This window comes from Pholis gunnellus, assembly GCF_910591455.1.
Source record: "Pholis gunnellus genome assembly, chromosome: 23".
Taxonomy (NCBI): Eukaryota; Metazoa; Chordata; class Actinopteri; order Perciformes; family Pholidae; genus Pholis; species Pholis gunnellus.
This window is the reverse complement of record NC_136550.1, coordinates 10,272,875-10,295,090: the sequence shown is the minus strand read 5'-3', so window position 1 is coordinate 10,295,090 and position 22,216 is coordinate 10,272,875. Positions and strand designations below refer to the sequence as shown.

The 22,216-nt window shown below is 42.5% G+C and overlaps 2 protein-coding genes across 4 annotated transcripts; one reads left to right on the top strand and one right to left on the bottom strand.

Annotated features, from left to right (window-relative positions):
* The first annotated feature begins 856 nt into the window (after window positions 1-856).
* Window positions 857-5,266, top strand: brms1 (BRMS1 transcriptional repressor and anoikis regulator). 3 transcript variants are annotated; one of them, XM_079185297.1, is made up of 10 exons: window positions 857-969; window positions 2,609-2,832; window positions 2,920-3,010; window positions 3,148-3,275; window positions 3,856-3,935; window positions 4,055-4,151; window positions 4,374-4,463; window positions 4,610-4,674; window positions 4,869-4,908; window positions 4,995-5,266. In XM_079185297.1, the coding sequence occupies exons 2-10, from the start codon at window positions 2,616-2,618 to the stop codon at window positions 5,000-5,002; spliced, it is 816 nt and encodes a 271-aa protein (XP_079041423.1). In that variant the 5' UTR covers window positions 857-969; window positions 2,609-2,615; the 3' UTR covers window positions 5,003-5,266. The 3 variants fall into 3 exon arrangements, with proteins under 3 accessions (XP_079041423.1, XP_079041421.1, XP_079041422.1); XM_079185295.1 differs by having other exon boundaries at window positions 869-969; window positions 1,705-2,832; XM_079185296.1 differs by lacking the exon at window positions 857-969 and having other exon boundaries at window positions 1,030-2,832.
* Window positions 5,267-11,040: 5,774 nt separating this feature from the next.
* Window positions 11,041-13,693, bottom strand: LOC306715015 (transmembrane protein 179B-like). Its single transcript, XM_079185232.1, has 5 exons — window positions 13,570-13,693; window positions 12,560-12,756; window positions 12,306-12,443; window positions 12,006-12,084; window positions 11,041-11,801 (listed from the first exon to the last, which is right to left on the bottom strand). The coding sequence occupies exons 1-5, from the start codon at window positions 13,666-13,668 to the stop codon at window positions 11,688-11,690; spliced, it is 627 nt and encodes a 208-aa protein (XP_079041358.1). The 5' UTR covers window positions 13,669-13,693; the 3' UTR covers window positions 11,041-11,687.
* Between the last annotated feature and the right edge of the window lie 8,523 nt (window positions 13,694-22,216).

Below are 22,216 nucleotides of genomic sequence, written 5' to 3'. Positions count from 1 at the left end.
ATATGAGGAAATGGAGTGCAGGCATAATTAATGGTATTAGTTCCACCTGTAGTTTTCCTATAATGACATGCCAGAATGTCTGTCATGAAAAAGGCCTTTTGTCCAAATGATATGAATTCCACTATTATCATTTCAATGGCTCTCTGGACATTTTGTGTTCGTTGGTGTCATCTTGTGGTTGATTGCAGTATGAATTAATACCACGACGCAAGAGTGGGTCTGTATGTTCTAATTACAGGGTGGTTAGATTGATAGATAGATACTTTATTAATCTTGCAAGGGGAATTGTTTTTGCTACAGCAGCATTTATAGGTACAGGGACATTTTAAAGCAAAGCAATAAAAATAACATTAAATATAAAAAAGTAAGAATGATGCTTAACACCAGTAGAGTGATGGCTGAGTCTCATAAGCTAATGATGCTTCCAAGAGTCAAGACTTAATGTATATATATACATATTAATGTGTTTTGAATACACATTCAAAATGTGTATCGTTTTAGCTGCGTTTTTTTTAGTTGCCTGTAATCATTGTATTTGTTGTAGTGCATGTGTAATATGACCTGAGAAGTCTGGGCAGCATCATTATATTCTAAAATACTATATTAGATTAGATTTTACTATATTATTAGTAATACTGAGATTGAAAAAAAGGGAGCTACGCGGTATTTTTTATAAAGTCCAGCCTATTGGTTAATTCTGATAGTTAGCAGCACTAAACTAGATTATGATTGGTCCACTAAACCTGCTTTAGCGTTTTGATTGGACACGCGACATCTGGGGGGCGGGACTCCTGTCGGTCATCCCGGCTCCTGCATTACGGCTCGACGCTGATTGGTTGGATTCACGGGTTTTAGAGTCCGGCAAAGTGTCGAACTGAAGACTTGAAGTGAAGAGGAAGTACTTTTTTTTAAAAATTGGAAATATAGAAAATGACGCTTTAACTTTCTAGTGCCGAGCAGCGGGAGAAGGTGAGCAGACTCGCGTGGTCACTGTCTTGTCCGGTGAAAAAGAGGGTTTTCTGTTTACAAACAGCGTAGCATACACGAACGGATAACGTTACTTGTAATCCATGTACAGTTGGAAGATGCGGTCAGAATGGAAGCTACCCGGGCGGTGCTTCAACGTACTTTCTGACATTTAAACGCTGATTATATCGTTAACTACCAAACGCACAGAGAACATTTCCGTGAATGAATCAACTTGAACGGTGTTGACAGTGTGCGGAGTCGTTTCGTCGCTGTGTGGTTTCAATGGTTAGCTAGTGATGCACTTGACTTCACGGTGCTTTTTATGCCGGTAATTTGACGTGAAAAAGGGGCAACAACGAATCTCGTTAAATTAATTTGGGGTTGTAAGTAAAAGACACCGGAGGTATAACAGCTTCGGACTCAGTTCGGCTCGTTATTTATAGTGTAAACACCGCCGTCGAGTTCATAACGTTTACTGTATGACATCACGGAAGCTACCAGTGGTCAAGGGAGGCTCAACTGAAACAGCACTTCCGGTGGGTAACAAAATAAAAGTCCTGTTAATGAAAGTAGAAAAAGTTTGAAGGATAGAAAAAAGTTTAGGCGCCATTATTTTCATAACGCGCTACTAACCGCAGTGTGGGGTGAATCATTTTAATTGTTTGTATCTTCTTTTTTTTTTGCCTTTCGCCAAAACAAAATCGTTAAATGTCCCGTCTTGTGCTGTTTTTCTAGTTTGCTTGACAGATCCCCGGAAGCCATACGGCAGCTCGATGTGCCGCGGGCTTCACAATGTTATTCTATTCAAATTATTTCCCAACTGCACAGTAAGCTACAATCCACAACCAAAACCACGGACACGTCTCTGTTTTACCAACAGAGTTGTACAATGTATCCCTTTGTCTCCTCTCTGTTCTCTTCTTTGTGGCTTACTATAATCAACCCATCTGCACTGTCGTCATTCGTCAACATCGCCCATATTGAGCAAAATAACACAAGTGAATGATAACAGTGTGCAGCAGAAGTGAAAGCTAAAATAGCTAATTTAAACCCATTGCCCACAATATTTCCAAATGTAGTTATTCATCATTTCAGTAGTGGAGTTTTGTTTATACCAAATATTGCAATTGTGATATTTATGACGATACGCCTATTTACATGTTTCTTTTGCAAATTAGGACATAAAAAAGATAAACAAAGTGATGTTGAAAATATGTGAATCAGTCAAGATTCAGAAGCCTGTCTTCATTATTAAGGAGTTTATGGAATTTAAGCTGTTGTCTGTGACACCTTTTGCAGTTTTTCGTGTAATTTTTAGTTAACTCTTAAGAATAAATAAATAAATGTAATAGGAAGCCATTTCACTTTGAACATTTAGACCTTTGTTGGTGGGAAACATGTTTATACACAAGAGACCTCACTGTCATTCAACAAATAAACAATAATGTATAACTAGATGAACAAACGTCAGAACACATGAGTAACCCAGTTTACCAAATCATTATCACTGATCAATGAAGCAGCTCAACAAGAGCAGGAGAGGTCAACCTTTTACCCAGACACACTGTGGTATAGTCTGTGTGTGTGTGTGTGTGTGTGTGTGTGTGTGTGTGTGTGTCTGTGTCTGCATGTGTCTCAGCCAGCCAATGCCCGCCCAACCCCATGTGAGGGAGCCGGAGGAGGAGATGGAGGCAGAAGGAGAGTCGCAACTCCCCGAGGCCAACGGAGAGGTGGCGCAACCGCGAGAGGATGACAGAGGAGGTGGAAGAGGAGAGGACACCATGGAGGACAGCGCAGAGGAGCGGGACAGCGACTTGGACGATAGTGAAGATGAGGAAGAGGAGGAGGAAGAGGAGAGTTCAGGTAAAGCCAAGTGAAATGTTGTCCGATTTGAAGGAAATGTCACTTTTGTTTTTTCACCATTTCTGTCTCTCTCCCTGTCCTCTGAAGAGATGGATGATGAAGACTGTGAGCGGAGGAGAGGAGAATGTCTGGATGAGATGCTGGATCTGGAAAAACAATTTCAAGAGCTGAAAGACAAGTGAGTGGAAACAGGAAGGGTGAAGAAACTTGACACGGTGTCCCCACTGGTGTGATTTGAAATAATCTCAATCATTAGAAGAATGGAAGAAGAAAAGAAAGAAAGAAGGGAAGACTGACTTCACCGTGTGATTGCAGGTTGTTTCGGGAGCGGCAGAACCAGGTGAAAGTGAAGCTGGACGAGGTGCTGACAGGGAAGGCTGGAGAATACAGAGAGCCACTGGTCGCACTCCAGGAAAGCATGCAGATACGAACACAAGTGGCTGGTAAGTTAAAACACACAAGGATGCGCCAAAATTAGGACACGCGGCACAATTAGCATGTGTTTTCCAGCAGAGATAATCGTGTGTAGGGTGTAGATATGAGTTTTCTTCATTTAATTCAATGTGGCTTTCTTGGCATGAAAGTTTTAAAACAACTTTTTCCTCAATGTCTCAAATAGCATGATACAACACCTGGCCACTGGGTGGGGCTGTTCAACAAACATTCATCTCTGTAGCAGAGTGAAGGGAGTTAGGAGGACCCACCGGGCTAAAATATAATCTACAGATTGAAGGGTGAATGTGGCATAAACTATCTTTAACGTCTTTCGTAGGGAATGTCTTACTTCTACACATAAAACAATGTCTTGTTGTTAAGTTTCCTATTCTGCCAATGTACAGTTCCTTTAGCTGTGTTCAATAGGAAGCGGTCTGTGTTGGGCAGCTTGAAATCTTTGCTTTATAAGTGAGTGGGTGTTAAATTACAGCTAGTAACATAAAGGTAGTTTAAAAGATTGACTTGCAGTCAAACATGATAATAATAATAACAAAATAATCTAAAAGTCGCCCCACTCTTTAACTGCAGGAGTGTACAGAGAGCTGTGTCTCCAGGTGATCCAACACAAGTACGAGTGTGAACAACAAGGAGCAAAGCAGCACCTGGAGGTAAAACACACACACACACAACTACACAACATACTGCACACGGACACTCGCACAATGCTATTGGAGAAAACCACTGCAAACCTAAAAACTGTGTATGGATTTCTGCCTGCGGGTTACAGAGTGAGCGGACGCTGCTGTTTGATGCCATGAAGACCGAACTGCTGGAGAAGATAAGAAGACTGGACGAGGACAGACAGAATATAGACCTCACCTCAGGTACGGGCGAAAAATGTCCTCCTCAGTATCAGTCTTGTTGATTTAGAGAAGAAAAATCGACCGTATACTTTAACTGCCATTACTAATGTTTGGACAAAACACTGTTGATCTCTTGCAAAACATTAGAACTGTGGTTACAGACATTCTGCAAAGTTACGAGATAATAATCACAAATGAATAAAAACAGTGGGATGCAATGAAAGATGTATTTTCTCATTCCAGAGTGGAGTGATGAGGTGAGGGGCAAGAAGTGTAAAAGGAAGAACCTGCTGAGTGGGTCGGAGAGGACAAAGAAAGTAGCTCTGGTTTCAGGTAAAACTTCACCTTTTCCGATTTATTCGTCACCTGCCGACCTCATCGTTCTCCCGTTAGCTTTTATTCTGACACAAGCAGTATGTTTTAGTCTATTCGCCTCCTGCGGACAGACGGTTCAACTCGACTCCCTCTCTGTCTCACAGGGCCGTTCATCGTCTACATGTTGAGAGACATCGACATCCTTGAAGACTGGACCGCCATCAAGAAGGTAAAACGTGAGAAGCTATTTCAGCTCCCGCTTTTCTTCACCTTAATTGAGTGTCAATACTGAAATTACACTCAATTAAGGTGAATAAATTCCCCCAAGTCAACGCTACATACACTCGTACACCACAAGTAACCAGCTAAATGTGTCATAGTTACATATATATTATGGTAAATTTGTCTCTGTGTGTTTTTCAGGCCAAAGCAGCACTGTCACCATTAAAGAAGAAAGTTGAAAGTGAGTGTGCCCGTCACCTATTTGCATAAATATACAAACTCCATTTTTTTCTTCTTCCTGTAAGCCCTTCTCATTTTGTCTTTCAGAACGGTGATAACAGGAGGATCTAACTGAAGACCAGCGGCAAAAAAACCAAACTTCACACTCACAACATTCCCAGCTTCGTCCACTAACGGTGTTGTCTCCTCAAGACCCAGAAGATGGTTGTGTTGTTATCTTCCACGCTTTTGACCCTCAGCGACCAACCACCCACCCGACTGCTTGTTTGTTATCTATTGCTATTTAAAATAAGTTCTTAATGATGTGACAACCATGTATTTATAGAATGATTTATAACGGTAATTAAACTTGTAATCTTTTGTGACACAAGGTTTCGCTCGTTCTTGCAATCGATTCCTGCTCCAGGTTTGGAGACTGTAAAAACGGGACCACTGCCAGGATTTTACAATTACTGACGTCATCACCGACCTAAAAATATGTTTTGAACTTCTTTAATTTATTTTAAAATCACACTATATATATATTATATAGGAGTCCGCTCAGCAGAATGGTCCTGAGTCTGGTGGACCTCTCGCCTGCCTCAGGGCAGTTATACTATCAGATTAGATTAGACCTAACCTAATTATAACTTCACACAAGTACATCACTTACTGGAATGGTGTCACCCACTCACCACACAAACCAGAAACATAGCTGGCACTAAAAAAAGAAACGTATACAGATGCAAAGTACCCAACCACAGTGAGTGATTGGACTCTGAAAGATGTGTGAACATAACCCCAGTCTTCTAACACAATGTCAAAACTACAGAAATGTTATGGAGGAATAATTTCCAAAATTTGAAGAAAAGACCTGAAGTCTGACAGAAAGGGAGAAATCCTCCTTTGTTCTGGTGAAAAAGAGAGTGCAGTGTGTGCTGGTTATCTGGAGGGATTCAGGGTGTTGTTGTAGGCTACTCACCGGTCTGGATGTTGTTCTGTGAGTCCCGTGCTCCTCAATCTGGTCCAGGTTCTCTGCTCGTTCATTATAAGTACACATAACCAGTCCACTCAGCCTCTGTGGTCCTGTTATAACCAGTCCCAGTTTCTCTGTCCCAGTTCAAACCGTTTCCAACTAAATGAGAATCTATAGTGACATCAGGGACCATCCTTAAAAAAACAGCAAGGCCCCCCCCCCCCCCCTCACACACACACACACACACACACACGTCACTGGAGGGATACATAGTTGTGTGGCGCTGTGGCGTACGACACATGCGCAGTGCAGTAACTGGAGCTGCGATGTTGGAGGGTTACAACAGATGGCGCTGGACATGAATGGTGTCTGCTCAGGTGCTGTCTAGGTACTCTAATTTAATTATTTCTCACCCACAAAGCAGGCTACTGTGACAATCTCCCTGCAGATGCCTTCAGTGACATGAATCAGTCCTTTGGACCCATAGACTGTAGGTTCTACCCTATCATATGAGCAATATGTCAGGTGTGTAGATGTATATAAGAAGGTCAGGTGACATCTCCTCTTTAAACTCTCCTTCACCCCTACCACCCCCCGAACTTACACAGGGAACGTACACAGAACATTACAATGTCAGCCGAGTGCATAGTTTCACCTTAATGGAAGCTCTGCCCTCTTGAGGCTGCAGACACACCAGCAGCTTCTTCTCGACTGCAGCCGCTGATTCATCCGTATGCGGCTGTAGCACCTCAGTACCGCGTTTCAGCATGGCTTTTTCATGTGACTTTTGTTTTTACTCTGATGCTACTTGAAATGCACTTAGGTACCAAACTTAAATAGAATTACCGATTTTTAAAAAATCTTAAATGAAACCTACGAGTAGACAAAATAACGACTTTGTTAGAATATCGAGAGTACATTTTATTTCGTAAACTTCCACCCCTGTCAAATACTCCACATGAACACTCACTGCTTTGCTTAACTCTCACCGCTCTTACCGACTTTTTATTCGGCCAAAATACTGGACTTACAGTCATCAGGTAGCGAGAAACACGCCTCCAAATGAATACCACTATTGCTCCATGTCTGCCAGATGTGTAACAAGACAATTGTTTGCTAAAAAAGTGTGTTTACAACTTATTTCTGCTGCCCCTAATGTGGCCCAAATTGTTTTATTGTAGGTTTTAACAGGCACACTATGACTAGCTATGTCATAATGTCACATGTCATAGCTAGCCACAGCACTGGGGGAGAATCTCAACTCCTGACATGCACTTCTTCATAAGCTGACAGGAAAATGTGGATAGACAAGGACTACGAATTGGTTTCAAGCATTAATTAATGTGAAACAAAATAAATGAACCGGAATTCTGTTAATTTATCATTAACTTTCATTTACATCATACAGTAGAATAGTATATCTGCAGGAAAAAAAAGACTCCTCCTCACCACTTGAAGGTCTTCAGGCACATCAAGTGGCAGCAGGGTTTTCTGTACAGTGAGTGTGCGGAGATGGTTCTTGGTATGGTTTCTCTCGTGTGTGAATTATTTGATGCGTCCTGAGACATCCGTGATGAAGCTCTTCCAGCAGAGCCCACAGTGTTACAGTGTTTGTAACCCACATGGGGCGTTTGCCACCCTTATTGCATCTGTACGGTTTCTCTGCCGCACACCAACACATCAGTGGCATTTCAACTCTGCCTGCAAAGTGAAGCTTTGGCTGCGGTCCTCCGCTGGTTTGACTCCAGTGATATGACTCCTGTTGGTCTGGTCGCTTGCGAGACCGTTGTCTCTGCAGAAGCACTTCCCACACTGGCTGCATGTACAGGTGAGGCCTGTCTTAATTTCCCCCAAGGTGATTAATCAAGTAATTATTCTCCTTCTTCTTAATAGTGAGTTTGCTGCTGTTCTACCAGGTGACACGACTGGAGAGCCTTTCTCACACCGGTTGCATTGGTATGGTTTCTCTCTTTTCTGAGAGAACTGGTGTGGCTTCAGTTCAGACAGCTGGCTGGAGCTCTTCTTGCGGAAGCTGCAGTTGTAGGGTTTCTCCCCCTTGTGGACGCTGTTGTGTTCTCTGCTGCAGCACGAGGCTAAGACTGTTCCCCCAACGGTCACATTGGTACGGCTTCTTTACTGTTTGAGCATTATGTTATTTCATTGCTGAGATGGTAGTAGGACGGCTACTTAAGAGGAAAACAGAGACAAACAGGACGAGAGGAGAAACCCAAACAGAGGCAACAGGGGAAAAAAAGCTCAAAAATATTTGACACAATTAGACAAACCTTTAGTCATACCATGTCATCACAAAATACTGGCGAACTACAGTAAGGTCCAGGCTGCACTGGCTCATAAACAGTTAAAAGACATGCAATGTGACTGTGCTGTAAATTAGAATTTCTATACCGGGTCCTTATACTTTTTTAAATGCATGATCACGTTTTTCATGAGATGTTATTATTCCTTCCCTTCACCCTAGGATGGTGTTAGGATACATCCCCTACTCTGTTACTTCGCGGTCTCACCAGACACAATGTATCGTGTTTGTTTTATTAGTAGGTAACGTTATGTATGAATTCTTTTAACGTGTAAAAGAAAGCCTTGGAATTGGCTATTTGCGCGTCTGTGCTCTTCCGCGCGCTCTTTTAGTTTTAGTTGGTGAACCAGCTTACAGGTACATTACCGATATTTACTAAACTGGAGTGTGGCTCAGTAGACACGCTAAAATGATCTCTGCTCGACCTTTTTATTCTAAGTAAAAACAATGTACTTTCATCTATAGCGTTGCTATTAGCTCCCTTCGTGTCTCATTATAACTGCTAAAGCTAGCTAGCACTCCGTTTCTGGCGCCCCGCTTCCATGAGAACAGCCCTGTTCATTCAGGTATAACTGATTAAATGTGGGACAGACATTGGTTGCTCTTTATGAACTTTGAGCCACTTACCTCACACACACTGTGAGATGGTTGAGTTAACATTAAGTGGGGAAAAAAAGTGAGGAATCGAGCCTAATGAGGAAAACGTATGCTGCAGAATAGCAAGAGACAAGATGTATTTGGACGTGGTTTATTTGACATTAAAGGGGAGAAAGAGGAGAGGGATTACATTATTGTGCATATTCACACGTGTATCTGTTTCACAAGCAGCAAAGAATAATATCGATAAAGTGCTTTTTTTTCCTTCCATTGCTCCGACAAAAGCAAAAAGTAACTACATTCTGGGAACTACAACTCTAACTATAAACTCTCTCTTCTCGTTTCCTCCCGAAGCCTTTTTCTCTTCCTCTCCCCTCATCCAGCGGTTTCAATGGGAGCCTGCATACCAGTTCATGACGTCACCACCCGTCCCCCCTCTTCCTCGTGTCCTCACAGGTGCCTGCTGAGTTTGCGCGCCTGCCTCTCCCTGGCTTCGAAGGCCGATTTGGTGTCCATCAGGTCGTCCAGCTGCCGGCGGATGTGGGCCATGTCGAGCTGTGCGGACTCGCACTGCTCCCTCAGGGCGGCCGACTCCACCCTCAGCTGCGTGGCGGCCATCGAGAGCTGCTCGCTGCGTTCGCGGCACTGCAGCTGCATCCTCTTGGCGTCGTTCAGGAGTGACTCCACGCTCACCGCCACGGATTCACACTGATTGAGAGACATGTTCTGGACAGAGGTAGAGGGATGGAGGTCAGAGGTCAAAACAGGAACTGGACGTCATACAAGGATTAGCTCAAGGACTTTTAAGCAGTCAGATGCTTGAAAACAGACTTAAATACATGTTTGTATTACTTGGCTGTAAACTACAGCTATCCTGCCAATAGCTCGCAGTCAGAAGTCCAGCACTGATCACCAGGTTTTAAACAGAACATTTGATCTGTAGAGAGTGAAGTAGCTTAAAGAGGCTTATCACGGCTTAGCTCAGTCTACAGTGGCCACTGCTCTTGTCCCTATCCTACCATCAGTCTCTATCAGTTTTTCACTGTTTTTTCTTCTTCTTTTGTATCTACACAGATTATTTTTCCGATCAATAGCCCAATATAACAGGATGGGAAAAGGTCTTACCAGACACTTCAAAGTCAAATTAATCACAAGCTTTGTGGTTTTCTTCTGAGACTCGAGTGTGAGAAAGTCCTCAACGTTCTCCAGACTTCCCTCGCCTCTCAGTTGTCCTTTTCAGACGCAGACAGTATAGGGGCTTTAGGTGACGATGGTGGAAGTGTCTGTTGGAAATTGATTCACAGAACCGGTGAAGCTCCTTGATCAGAGTGCTGCTGTGTCTTCCCGATATTCTTCTATTGTCACTTTCCGTTCTCCGTTGGCATCCGTCTCTTCTTTGTCCCCTCTCTCTCTATCTCTCTCTCTCTCTCTCTCTCTCTCTCTCTCTCTCTCTCTCTCTCTCTCTCTCTCTCTCTCTCTCTCTCTCTCCAATGAATTTAGTCTTCTACCTCGGGGCTCAAGATAGGTCAGTTAATCCACAGAGATTAGACAGTTAAGGAAAGAGAGGAGTCATGTTGTAATAGCAGGAGTACGCTGTTTATTTTGACCTGTCGGGTCACACTAGTTTGTACCTTGTTCTGTTATAAAATAAGAAATGAAATTGTTTTTTGTTGTTTATTTAGAAATATCTTGAGTCTGGTGGCCAAACAATTGTTCTATATTTCACGGTATGCAGTTACAGTATGCCATTATTCAATACCAGTGCAAAAATTGTCTTCTTAATGTAAATTCATAATCTTTATTTTGAACAATAATACCGATATAGTTTTAAGGGCTCACTTTATTTTTGGGCTTGCTGATATTGTCCGATCTTGTAACTACAATTTGTTTCGTCATTAATTCCTGCTGTTCATAACTTGGATGGGATGGCAGAATAAATACAGTATTTTTGTTGTGATTAGAATATATTAAATGTTGTAATCTTTCTTTCTTTTGTGTAGAACCATGGGAATCAGACGCAATCACATTACAATAATGTCCTGGCCAAAGTAAACGGCAAAGTGATTGAAACCTTGCTTCCTGGTGGTTTGTGGCTCCAGTTTGAACGATAAATCCGTAACAACTATTCTCCATTCACACATGAAACAAGACATCCCAAAGCTACAAGTGAGTACTTGTTACGGACCAGCAGAGGGAGACACAGTTCAACACTGATGCATCAAGAGAAAGCACATTTGACTCATTGTGTTTTAACTCTTTGGTTTATTGGTTTAAAAAGTGGCGCACCATGTGTCAAGTAGAAATCTCTCTGAATTATAGTCACATAATGTTTCGAGACATAGCAAGTGTTTCTTTACACACTGTTTCTTTTTTTCACATTGTTAAACTGAACTATATGAGATCACACGACAAACACTTTGAGACAAAATGAAGAGAGTAAAACTGCTGGGCACATCGTAGAAACACAAAGCACACACTTCTGAAATGGTAAAAGAATAAAAAGCTTTTGAGGAACATGTTGATTCTTTGCCTGTTTACAAAGGACACGTGCACATCAAAAATACAAAATCCTTCATGAACTAAAACACGTGCCTACAAAAAACACTCTTCCATTTCTGGTGATGGAAACAGAATCACCATCTGAATGAAGAAATGCACGTCTGTGTGATCCAGTAATCAGACATCTGACGTGGCGTTTGTGAGTAGATGTGGGAAACGGATACACGTACATATCAGCAGGTCAAGCGTCTGGATCATGACGTCAAACAGAGGCTTGAGATGGATTACTATTCCATTGTGCTGTGCACGCGTGGGTTCGAATCCCATCCTCGGCGAGGTGCAATGCTTCTATTGAATCTTAGTGTCGCAACACCCTAAAGCAAACTAAGATCATCACAAACTACTGTAACTACTACCGCCCGCGGCGCCGGCGCCCTCCCACCTTTGACCCTGAACCCTGGGGCCTCTGGACGATCACGAGCACCACGATGATGAGCCAGAAGAAGAAGTTGACCCACACTGCCGCCTGGGGGGGGAGTCAGGGAGGAGACAACACATGACACACGGGAGGGACATGAAGCTCTTTCATCTGACTCAGAGCAGTCAGTAATAGACACACCCTCTACATGTAGTTCGTAATCACACTAGATTGGGTATGTTGACTGGTACTTTGTCAACATAATACAAAAAGCTACAAGTATCCATTCAAGACATTAAATCAAACACTGACCTCGGCTTCGCATAGACTGTTGTAGAATCGTCCCCCCCTAATCGGGCTGACCCAGTTTCTGGTCTGGGCCTCCTCACAGCTTGAGAGACAGAAATAGATTACATGTTAGAAAGTTAAGATATTTAAGTTTTAACGCATCTTGTGTGTCCTGTTAACAGTAGCTAAGAGGAGATAGTTCAGCAGCCACAACTCCTTCAAAACCATCATGAATTATTAAGCATCCATTTAGATTCAAAAGTTATACAGTTAGCCGTCGGTATATGCCAAGTAAAAGAGTGTGTGCGTGTGTGTGTGTGTCACCTGGCGATGTTGGGAACGCTCTGTATGACCGAGTTGCAGAGCGAGTCCCGTCCGATCTTCACCACGCACCCCGTGATGAGCAGGAAGAAGAGGAAGAAGCTGCTCACAGCTATAGTCAGGTTCATCCACATGCGATCCCTGTGGAGAAGAGAAGTGTAACATAAGCTCCCGCAGGGCTAAGCAGTGAAGTTGGAGAACAAGATGATCACAGAGCTATAAAGTAAGTTTATAGCTCGTGAAACACATGTTGCTACCTTTTGATTTCTCCGCTGGTGCACAACCTGCACAGCCAGTACAGACACACCAAGAAACACACCACTGCTACCGTGACCGATATGGCCGACACGAAGTAGCACAGAGACGGGGAGCTGGGCGACTGGATCCCGATAAGGCCGGCTGTAGCATTGTAGTTGACAAGTCCATACAGCATGCACCGGCCTCCAAAGGTACCCTGAGAGACAAGAGATTTTATTTAGAAATTTCAATTTGGCTCCATTTACATATAGGCTAATAGTCTCATTTTTTCATTACATTGTTTCAATAACTTCATCACTGGTAGAATTGCAACAACAAAACAAAACAGAACACACACACAATGCAGCATCTGACTTCTATAAAAAAGTAGAGAGAATAATTGGGCATGAAGATCATCTGGTCACATGATGAGAGAGAGCCAGCAGCGTAACAGGAGCTCAGCTAATTAAATGAAGTTAAATAATAACTAAATGAGTGACTTTATATATACTGGGCGTCTGTAGCCTCATTCTCTCTGAGGGACTATAGTGTGTTTGATGAGGGAAAACGTACTAAACGTTGTGATGTTTAGCTGATGTTGAACAGGTAAACACGAAGAGGTGTGTCCAACAACACTCACCATTTACAGGAAATCGCGAGAAACGAAAGTGATGTTTTGTTTGAGTTATTTACCTGATTGCGCTCTGATTTTGACAGTGACCGATACGCAATAGGCCATACTAATACTGATCAATAAAAAAAAATCAAAATTCTTATGTGAGAGAGCATAAAAAGTGGCCTGCTAGGCTTTTTTTTTTAGAACAGACAACGCAAATAATTAAAAAAAATGTCATTAAGTATAGAATTAAACAGACAAATAGGTGCCACAAAAGAGATTTTTCTTTTTGGCTGTCTTTTTGGTGAACTTGAAACGTTCGAGCACCAACACGCACTGAAAAAGTGAGTTTATCCGGAAGAGGATTGCGATAAAAGAAGTACATGGAGTTGCTTAATTTCTGGGAAAAGTCACCTGCACTATGGTGATGGATGCGGCGGTAATAATCCCACAGACGAAACAGCTGGCGTACAGACCCAGCTCCAGCAGCAGCAGGCCCCCCGGTAACTTCATCGTCCTGCGGGTCAGATTCCTGTCTGAGAAGAGACCCGCATAAAGTCAGCCACAGTAAGAGAAAATAAACTTCCGGAGAGGTGGGTTTCAAAATAAGATTCTAGGTTAAGCGCACAGTCGCAACGTCACTGACTCGACGTAAAGGGAAGAATAATCAGCATGTATTGAAGAATGAGTTGCAGAAACAGCCAGGGCGGACCAGCGTCAAGTACGACGGGATAAATCAACTGAAATCTCCATTCATCGTTTAATATTAAGATGAAAAGCAAACAGAATGATGTGATTTCCAAAAAAGGAAAATCAAAAGCTCCAGAAAATTCCTACCGACTTAAACCTCGTCATATGTTGCAAAAATGAAAATAAAAGTTGAGATAATTTTGATCCCCCTGAGGCTAAAAAGAAGATGAAAGAACTATCACTATCGATAAAGTGTTGTTTTTTTCTTCCATTGCTCTGACAAAAGCAAAAAGTAACTACATTCTGGGAACTATAACTATAAACTCTCTCTTCTCGTTTCCTCCCGAAACTTTTTCTCTTCCTCTCCCCTCATCCAGCGGTTTCAATGGGAGCCTGCATACCAGTTCATGACGTCACCACCCGTCCCCCCTCTTCCTCGTGTCGTCACAGGTGCCTGCTGAGTTTGCGCGCCTGCCTCTCCCTGGCTTCGAAGGCCGATGTGGTGTCCATCAGGTCGTCCAGCTGCCGGCGGATGTGGGCCATGTCGAGCTGTGCGGACTCGCACTGGGAATCAGACGCAATCACATTACAATAACGCCCTGGGTAAAATAAACGGCAAAGTGATTGAAACCTTGCTTCCTGGTGGTTTGATGCTCCAGTTTCAACGATAAATCTGTAACAACTATTCTCCATTCACACATGAAACAAGACATCACAAAGCTACAAGTGAGTACTTGTTACGGACCAGCAGAGGGAGACACAGTTCAACACTGATGCATCAACAGAAAGCTCATTGTGTTTTCACTCTTTGGTTTATTGGTTTAAAAGGTGGCGCACCATGTGTCAAGTAGCATCACTGCAAATCAAGTGTTTAATATTTTTCTTAAAAGTTAGGTCAAATCTAAGTTACCTAACGTGTTTTCAACATGCACATGTTTGTGGTCAGTATTGATGATAAGGTATTTTTTATATTGTGTAGAATCAGCCAAAGGACCATCTGGGGAAGACATGTCGGGAGGACCAACTGTCCCAGTTTGTTCCAGACACTGCCCTGAGCCACGATGAATGCAAATCGCCGCAACATGATCCTTGACCCCCAGCAGTCAAGTGACATACTGTCCGGCTTTCCACGTTTCAAAGATGTCAAAGGCTCGATAAATATCGGACATTTTAGACGGACAGTAATTGGGCATTGTAGTGAGACTCAAACAACAAGTAACAATTAAGTTTGGTTGGCTATGAAATCCTGAAACTGTCCCCCAACATCCCCACGTTCTGATGTTTGGAGAGGATGCATCAGGCAAGCTTCTGGAGAGGTGTGCCAACCACATTCAAGAAAAAGATCATCCAACAACGCAGAAAGCTTCCATCCATCAGTGAGCTTGAGGAACACCTGCTAGCAGCTGATCGGCCTGAGGCTTCATGTAAGCCAATATTTTCACAGACCGGCATTCAACGTGTGGCGGATAAACACGACAAAATTAAATGATACATCGGCATTAAAACAAATAAAAAAATGCATAAATAAATACAACTCACAATAACGCTGAATCAGTGGAGACCCGAGCTTGTTTCTGTGCAACGAGACGGTCCCATCTGGGGGTGATGGGAGACAATGACACCCGCAGTGTGTTCCTCATGTCCAGTCTACTTGGTTTCGTTTTGATTGCTGTCACTGCAGAACATCCCGCTTCACAGAGGATGTCTGAAATGGAAGCAGGGTTTTCAGTGCTTTTGTGGCGAGCTCAGGATATTCAGCCTTGATTTTAATCCAAAACACCAGCAGAGTTGTTGTCTCAAACATACTTTTAAGGCCCCCGCCATTTACAATCTCCAGCAGCTGATCTTCCTCTGTCGCCACATATTCTGCAGAGCGGGCTTGGCGCGTCAGAAATACTCCTGATATTTAATTAGACTCCTGATATTGTCTGTTAAATGAAGCTTTCATTTTCTTGGAAGTTGTCGGCTCTTCTTCTGGCTCCTTAGTGGCCTTTTCCTCTTAGCAAAGAAGCTCTCCAAAAGTGTTTTACTCATTTTCGCTAGTTTGCGGGCTTCATTTTTGAGGTAACGTATCATGTGACCGAGACAAGCGTCTTGACATGTGTCAAGAGGCCCCCAGAGAGACCCCAGAGACCCCAGAGACCCCAGAGAAGGTCAATTGTGTCTGGAGTGCGCCATCTAGTGGGATCAACTGAAACGCCTGGTATTGCAGGAAAAAGGCAAAATGAATGCGGTCTTTACTATAAGTTGGACAATTTTGTACCAATATTTGACGGGCCGGATAAAAAAGCCCAACGGGCCGTATATGGCCCGCGGGCCGTAGTTTGCCCATGACTGGTTTATGGTCTCAATCTCTAGTTTCAAGTCTTCTTCAATCCAGCATGATGTTCATTTAGTAAATTATGGTCCATTTAGAGTCAAACAGACCATAAAGCAGAGTATGCTTTAGGGCGGGACTACACAGTGATTGACAGGTCTCTACCAGAGAGGTATACGGTGTCTCTGTACGTCACTCCTTCTCATTCCAAATATGGTCACTTCCTGTTCACTGGTTGCAAAAGAAAAATGGCTTCAAAACCAGATATGTCCCATTTTTATCAACTGGTATCTGGCACCTAGCCACCGGCTACATGTTGTAAAGACAATATGTTCCGTATTGAGCACCTTTGAGGAAGTGCATTGGATTTCCTCAAAGAAAAATCGACAGATGTTTTCTACTAGATGGTAATTAGTCTGAAGAGAGAGCATTTTTTCCGTGGGCACCTTGAGCCAAAAGTTCAAACTTAGATGGAAAACACATGTGCTTAGATTTATGGTACACAGAAGATACATTAACACATTCATTTTGAGGTGACATGATTCTGCAGCCAGAACAGTCACAATAATTCCATCCACACACACTTGTTTATTTTTGAACTTTGTTTACATTTGCAGACAGCTTGTGGGCGGAGCCTAAACTAGAAAGCCTTCCAGAACTTTAAAGCCACGGAATGCGATGATGTCATCGAAGGATCAGAACTTCAAAAGGCACAGATCGTAGGGATGTCTGTCTGTGTCATTACATTTTCACACATATCGACACAATGGCAGAATCCGCTCCAAAAGACCTTTCCACACATCGAATCGACACAATGGCAAAATTTGATCCAAAAGACATTTCCACATATGGAATCGACGCAATGATAGACTTTGATCACAAAAACGTTTATACACATCGAATGCACAAAATTCCAGCGGATTTGACCAAAATTGAAAAGGAAATAGATGAACGGGTCAGAAATGGCAACGACATCAAGTTACAGCAAAAAGTAAGAACTCAGAAGGCTGAAATCCGGGACCTCAAGGAACAGTTGAGAGTGGCCAATGAGGAGAACGTGGAATTAATCAAAAAATCAAAAATCCTCCAAGACGACAACAATGGCAAGGAGGCTCAGATTAACAGTTTCTGGAAAGTAAAACTAGATATGGATAAAAGGCTACTCATGATGTGTCCGGCAACAGAGATGGCAAATCAGGTTCAGAAATGTGAGAAAATGCAGAAAAAAACCGTTGCTCGACTAACACGAAATGAAACTAAAGTGTTAGACATCACAGCTGACTTCGATCAGAGAATTGAAGTGATGAAGCGGAGCCACCGAAAGCAGATAAAAGAGATAGTTTCCACTCACAAAGATGAAATACAACAACATGTGACTAAACTGCACGCTGTAGAGGTGGACAACAAAAAGAACACTTTAGAACTACAGCAGACGATGAGGTTAGAAGAAGTCGAATTCAAAACTGTCATCAGGGATCTCGTGGATCGTTACAAAATGTTGCTAAACGACTACCATGAACTGGAAGTTAAGTGTGATCTCATGGGTGAGAAAATTAGCGACCTGGTTGAGATGGAAGCTCTCAAAGAGGCGAATAAGAATCTACACCTTTCTAACGCAAGAAAAGAGGTATCTATTCGTGCTAAAAAGAAAGAGTTGTCGGATTTAAAAAAGGCTCACCAAAAAGTCCAATTCTGTCTTCAGGAGGAGAAAAATGCGTACACCATTTTAAAAACAAAACTCGAAATAGACCACGATCAGGACAAACTTCAAGTGCGAAAATTGAAACTGGCAAAAGACGACTTAGGAAAAACGGAACGCATCCTGAATGACACACTAAAAGAAAAAAGTGATCTGATGATAACCATCAACAATCTGAGGGAGAGACTGAAGAATACTGAGCCAGCGAAGAGAGACTTAATGGAGCAGTGCAAAAGATACCAGACCCATCAGCTGCGCTTCAAAGAGGGTCTGCAAAATTGCTTTGATAAAATTGGCGACAACAAGGAATTCAAAAAACGATTCGTAGCGCTTAAAAGACGCTTCGTGGACAAGGAATCTGCGGAGGCGCTAGAGTTATACATTAAAACAAATCAAGAGGAAGAGGCCGACTCATCAAAATACATGGGAAAGGCGAAAAAAGTTGTGAAAGGTCTGTACAGTTGGAAAAATGGCCTCAAAGACAGCTTGATATCCAAGGAAATAAACTATACAAAGCAGGTGATTGCAGCCCAAGCAACACAGTCTGGGTACATCAACATATCGAACAATCAGACAATGCAAATAAAGAAACTGAGAGATGAACTGAACGATGAACGGACAGCTAGGCTGGAAATCGCGCAAAACAATGGAGAAATCCAAAATGCAGAATCCAACATAATGAACGATCAGACAATGGAAATGAAAATGGCGCCAAATGCAAAATCCGGGATGAAGGAAGGTATCTTGAAGATTCCCAAAGTGGATGCAGCCCTTAAACCAGCTGACGTGCATTCTCCTTGTTCAGAACAATACCCGTCGACATCAAGGCAGCCACCCAAGCCATGTAAGAGCACCATCGCCATACATGTGAAGCCGTGCATCCCACCACCCTAACCCTCAACACCACCCCCCCAAACCTCTCCCTTAACGCTGTAAAATCATCATCGACAGACACTCAGTGCGGTGATCGCCTGAGCGTCGATGACAGCTGAGCGCGGTAATCGCACTCAGCTGTCATCGACGGAGGGTCAGTGCGGTGATCGCACTGTGAAGCCTACATGAAGATACATGTGAAGCCGTGCATCCCACCACCCTAACCCTCAACACCACCCCCCCCCCAAACCTCTCCCTTAACGCTGTAAAATCTTCCTTGACAGCTGTCGATGACAGCCGAGTGCGGTGATCGCACTCGGCTGTCATCGACGGACACTCAGTGCGGTGATCACCGCGCTCAGCTGTCATCGACGGAGGGTCAGTGCGGTGATGGCACGATACCCGTCGACATCAAGGCAGCCACCCAAGCCATGCAAGGATGCCATCACCATATGTGAGGCCGTTTGTAATGGATAATCTCCCGACTGACATGCAACCCACCACTCTACCTTAGACATTGGGTCACTCCCAGGTGCCGTGAACCCACTAACCCAGTGGTTCTCAAACTTTTTCTGTCATGCCCCACTTTGGAGGAAGAGAAATGTTCATGCCCCACCGCCCCAACAAAATTGTAACAAAATGGTCCATGTTGAAATATTATTGAAATAACATTTTGTGACGCCATATGCTCACGCATACCTGGAGAATTTTATTTTAAATATGAGCTTTAAAATGTAGCATTCTGGTGTAGTCTGAGAAGAACATTAAGTGATAAGACATTTACTTTAAGCAAAACTAATTTATTATTCAGTTATTAATCAGTATTTCAGCTCTATTATTATTAACCTTTAAAAGTTTTAGTCATATAAAAACAAAGATAGCAAGAGTAGCGAGAACCATCGCCTATACAAATAGTGATTAATTTTCATTACTGTATGGCTTAATATTAACTTCTACTGTTACTGTACAGCTGTTTTGTGGCCACTCTTCTATTTGCAATTAATATGCATTAATCAATCGAGTTCAATTATTTAAATTAAAATGATAATCTACTCTGGCTAAGGTAGCTTATCAAGAGTAAAATAATAGCTGTGATTTAACTGCACGTGGGACTGTTGGGACCGGAAGTACTCTTGTCTGTGGGCATCACAGTGAACAGTGTCACTGTGGCAGTGTGATGAGAGGGCAGTGAGCCCTTGTTGCTGTACTTTATCTCCTTGGAGCAGAGGCTGCATTTAGCATACCCTGTCTTATCAATGTATTTAAAACACTGTGACAGCAGGAAGCTGTACTCGGAGATGGGCAGTATTTCCATTACTTGTATTTGAAAAACATATTTCAATTACTTTTGAGTATTTTGTAATTTGTATTTGATAGGGCCGATTAAAAATCTAACGTAATTTGTAACAAAATACTTTAGAGTGGAGTAATTTTGTATTTAAAATAATCAAAATACTTTCTCCATGAATCAAAAAACAGTTCACGAGTTCAGTCTTCAGATCTTCAAGTTCAACGGATTGTCTGTCAAGTTAAATATTGTATCTGAGTGTGACAGATGTCAACTAGCTTGATGTATAACTTATGCTGGGTCTGGCTACATAGCCTATTGTATATACATGGTGATGGTTATAATATCAAGCGATCGATGCTAACATGCTAATGACGCTAGCATGCTGTCTAGGCTAGTGCATAGCCAGTGTTTAGCAAGTTAACTTATCAGTCGAGTAGCTAGCTATAGGAAGAGGGAGATTGGGAGCTTGTATGTCATATGTGATGAATATGTTCTTGTTGATACAAAGCCAAAGTTTATGGGCTGTTAAGTCCCATTAATAAAAATATATATACACATAATCAATCAAGTTGTTGTCTTTCAATAGCTTTGCTTAGTTACACTGACATTCTGTGACTGTTCTTCCTTTTTGTGGGGTTCACCAAAGCTTTGTGTACATTATAGAAACCTGAATGCTCTGCTAGACCAAATTGTGAGAAAACGGAAAATCCAGAAAAAAGTATTTCCTATATTTTAAATACAAAATACATGTATTTTGTATTTTGTTGTAATACATTTATTTGGGGGTATTTTGTATCAAAATACATTTTGATGTACTCACGTCTGTTTAGACCTCCACCTTTATCCAGGACCAGCTCCTTCACATCTCAGCCCTGCGTCAAGCTGCGCTACACAAACAGGGTCCTCTTCCTGAAGCTCTTTGTCCTCATCGTCTCATCAGTATCTGGGCCTTTCATTATACTTTCAGTTAAAACAAACAACCTGCAACCAGATCCGCCGGTGTTCGGGTTTAACGTTAACGAGGGGCCGTGTGAACACGGTTCAGTTCACGTTGACGATTTCGCCAACTTCTTTGACAAGAAGATAAACGATATCAGATCTTCCTTCTCTCAGCCCCCCTGTCTATGAAGGCAAATCACTGTCAAAATCCGAGAGCGCAAATGAGATCCATGCCAGCGTATTTTACTTTGACGAGCGCTTTTATATCACTCCGCGAGCAAAAGTCCGTCTCGCGCGAGCAAAAGTCGCTCGAGAAGCTTAAACCCGTTCGCTCGCGAAACTTTATTCTGCTCGCACTTTTGCTCGCGCGAGACGGACTTTTGCTCGCGCGAGACGGACTTTTGCTCGCGCGAGACGGACATGTCAAAAACTTCAGACCGGTTTCTCTTCTACCCTTTCTATCCAAAACACTTGAACGTGCTGTCTTTAACCAACTGTCTTCCTATCTCCATCAGAACAGCCTCTTGGACCCCCACCGGTCCGGGTTCAAAGTGGGTCACTCGACTGAGACAGCCCTCCTTGCGGTGACTGAGCAGGAGTACGCTGTTTATTTTGACCTGTCGGGTCACACACGTTTGTACCTTGTTCTGTTATAAAATAAGAAATGAAATTGTTTTTTGTTGTTTATTTAGAAATATCTTGAGTCTGGTGGCCAAACAATTGTTCTATATTTCACGGTATGTTGCAGTATGCCATTATTCAATACCAGTGCAAAAATGTTCTTCTTAATGTAAATTCATAATCTTTATTTTGAACAATAATACCGATATAGTTTTAAGGGCTCACTTTATTTTTGGGCTTGCTGATATTGTCCGATCTTGTAACTACAATTTGTTTCGTCATTAATTCCTGCTGTTCATAACTTGGAATGGGATGGCAGAATAAATACAGTATTTTTGTTGTGATTAGAATATATTAAATGTTGTAATCTCTTTCTTTCTTTTGTGTAGAACCATGGGAATCAGACGCAATCACATTACAATAATGTCCTGGCCAAAGTAAACGGCAAAGTGATTGAAACCTTGCTTCCTGGTGGTTTGTGGCTCCAGTTTGAACGATAAATCCGTAACAACTATTCTCCATTCACACATGAAACAAGACATCCCAAAGCTACAAGTGAGTACTTGTTACGGACCAGCAGAGGGAGACACAGTTCAACACTGATGCATCAAGAGAAAGCACATTTGACTCA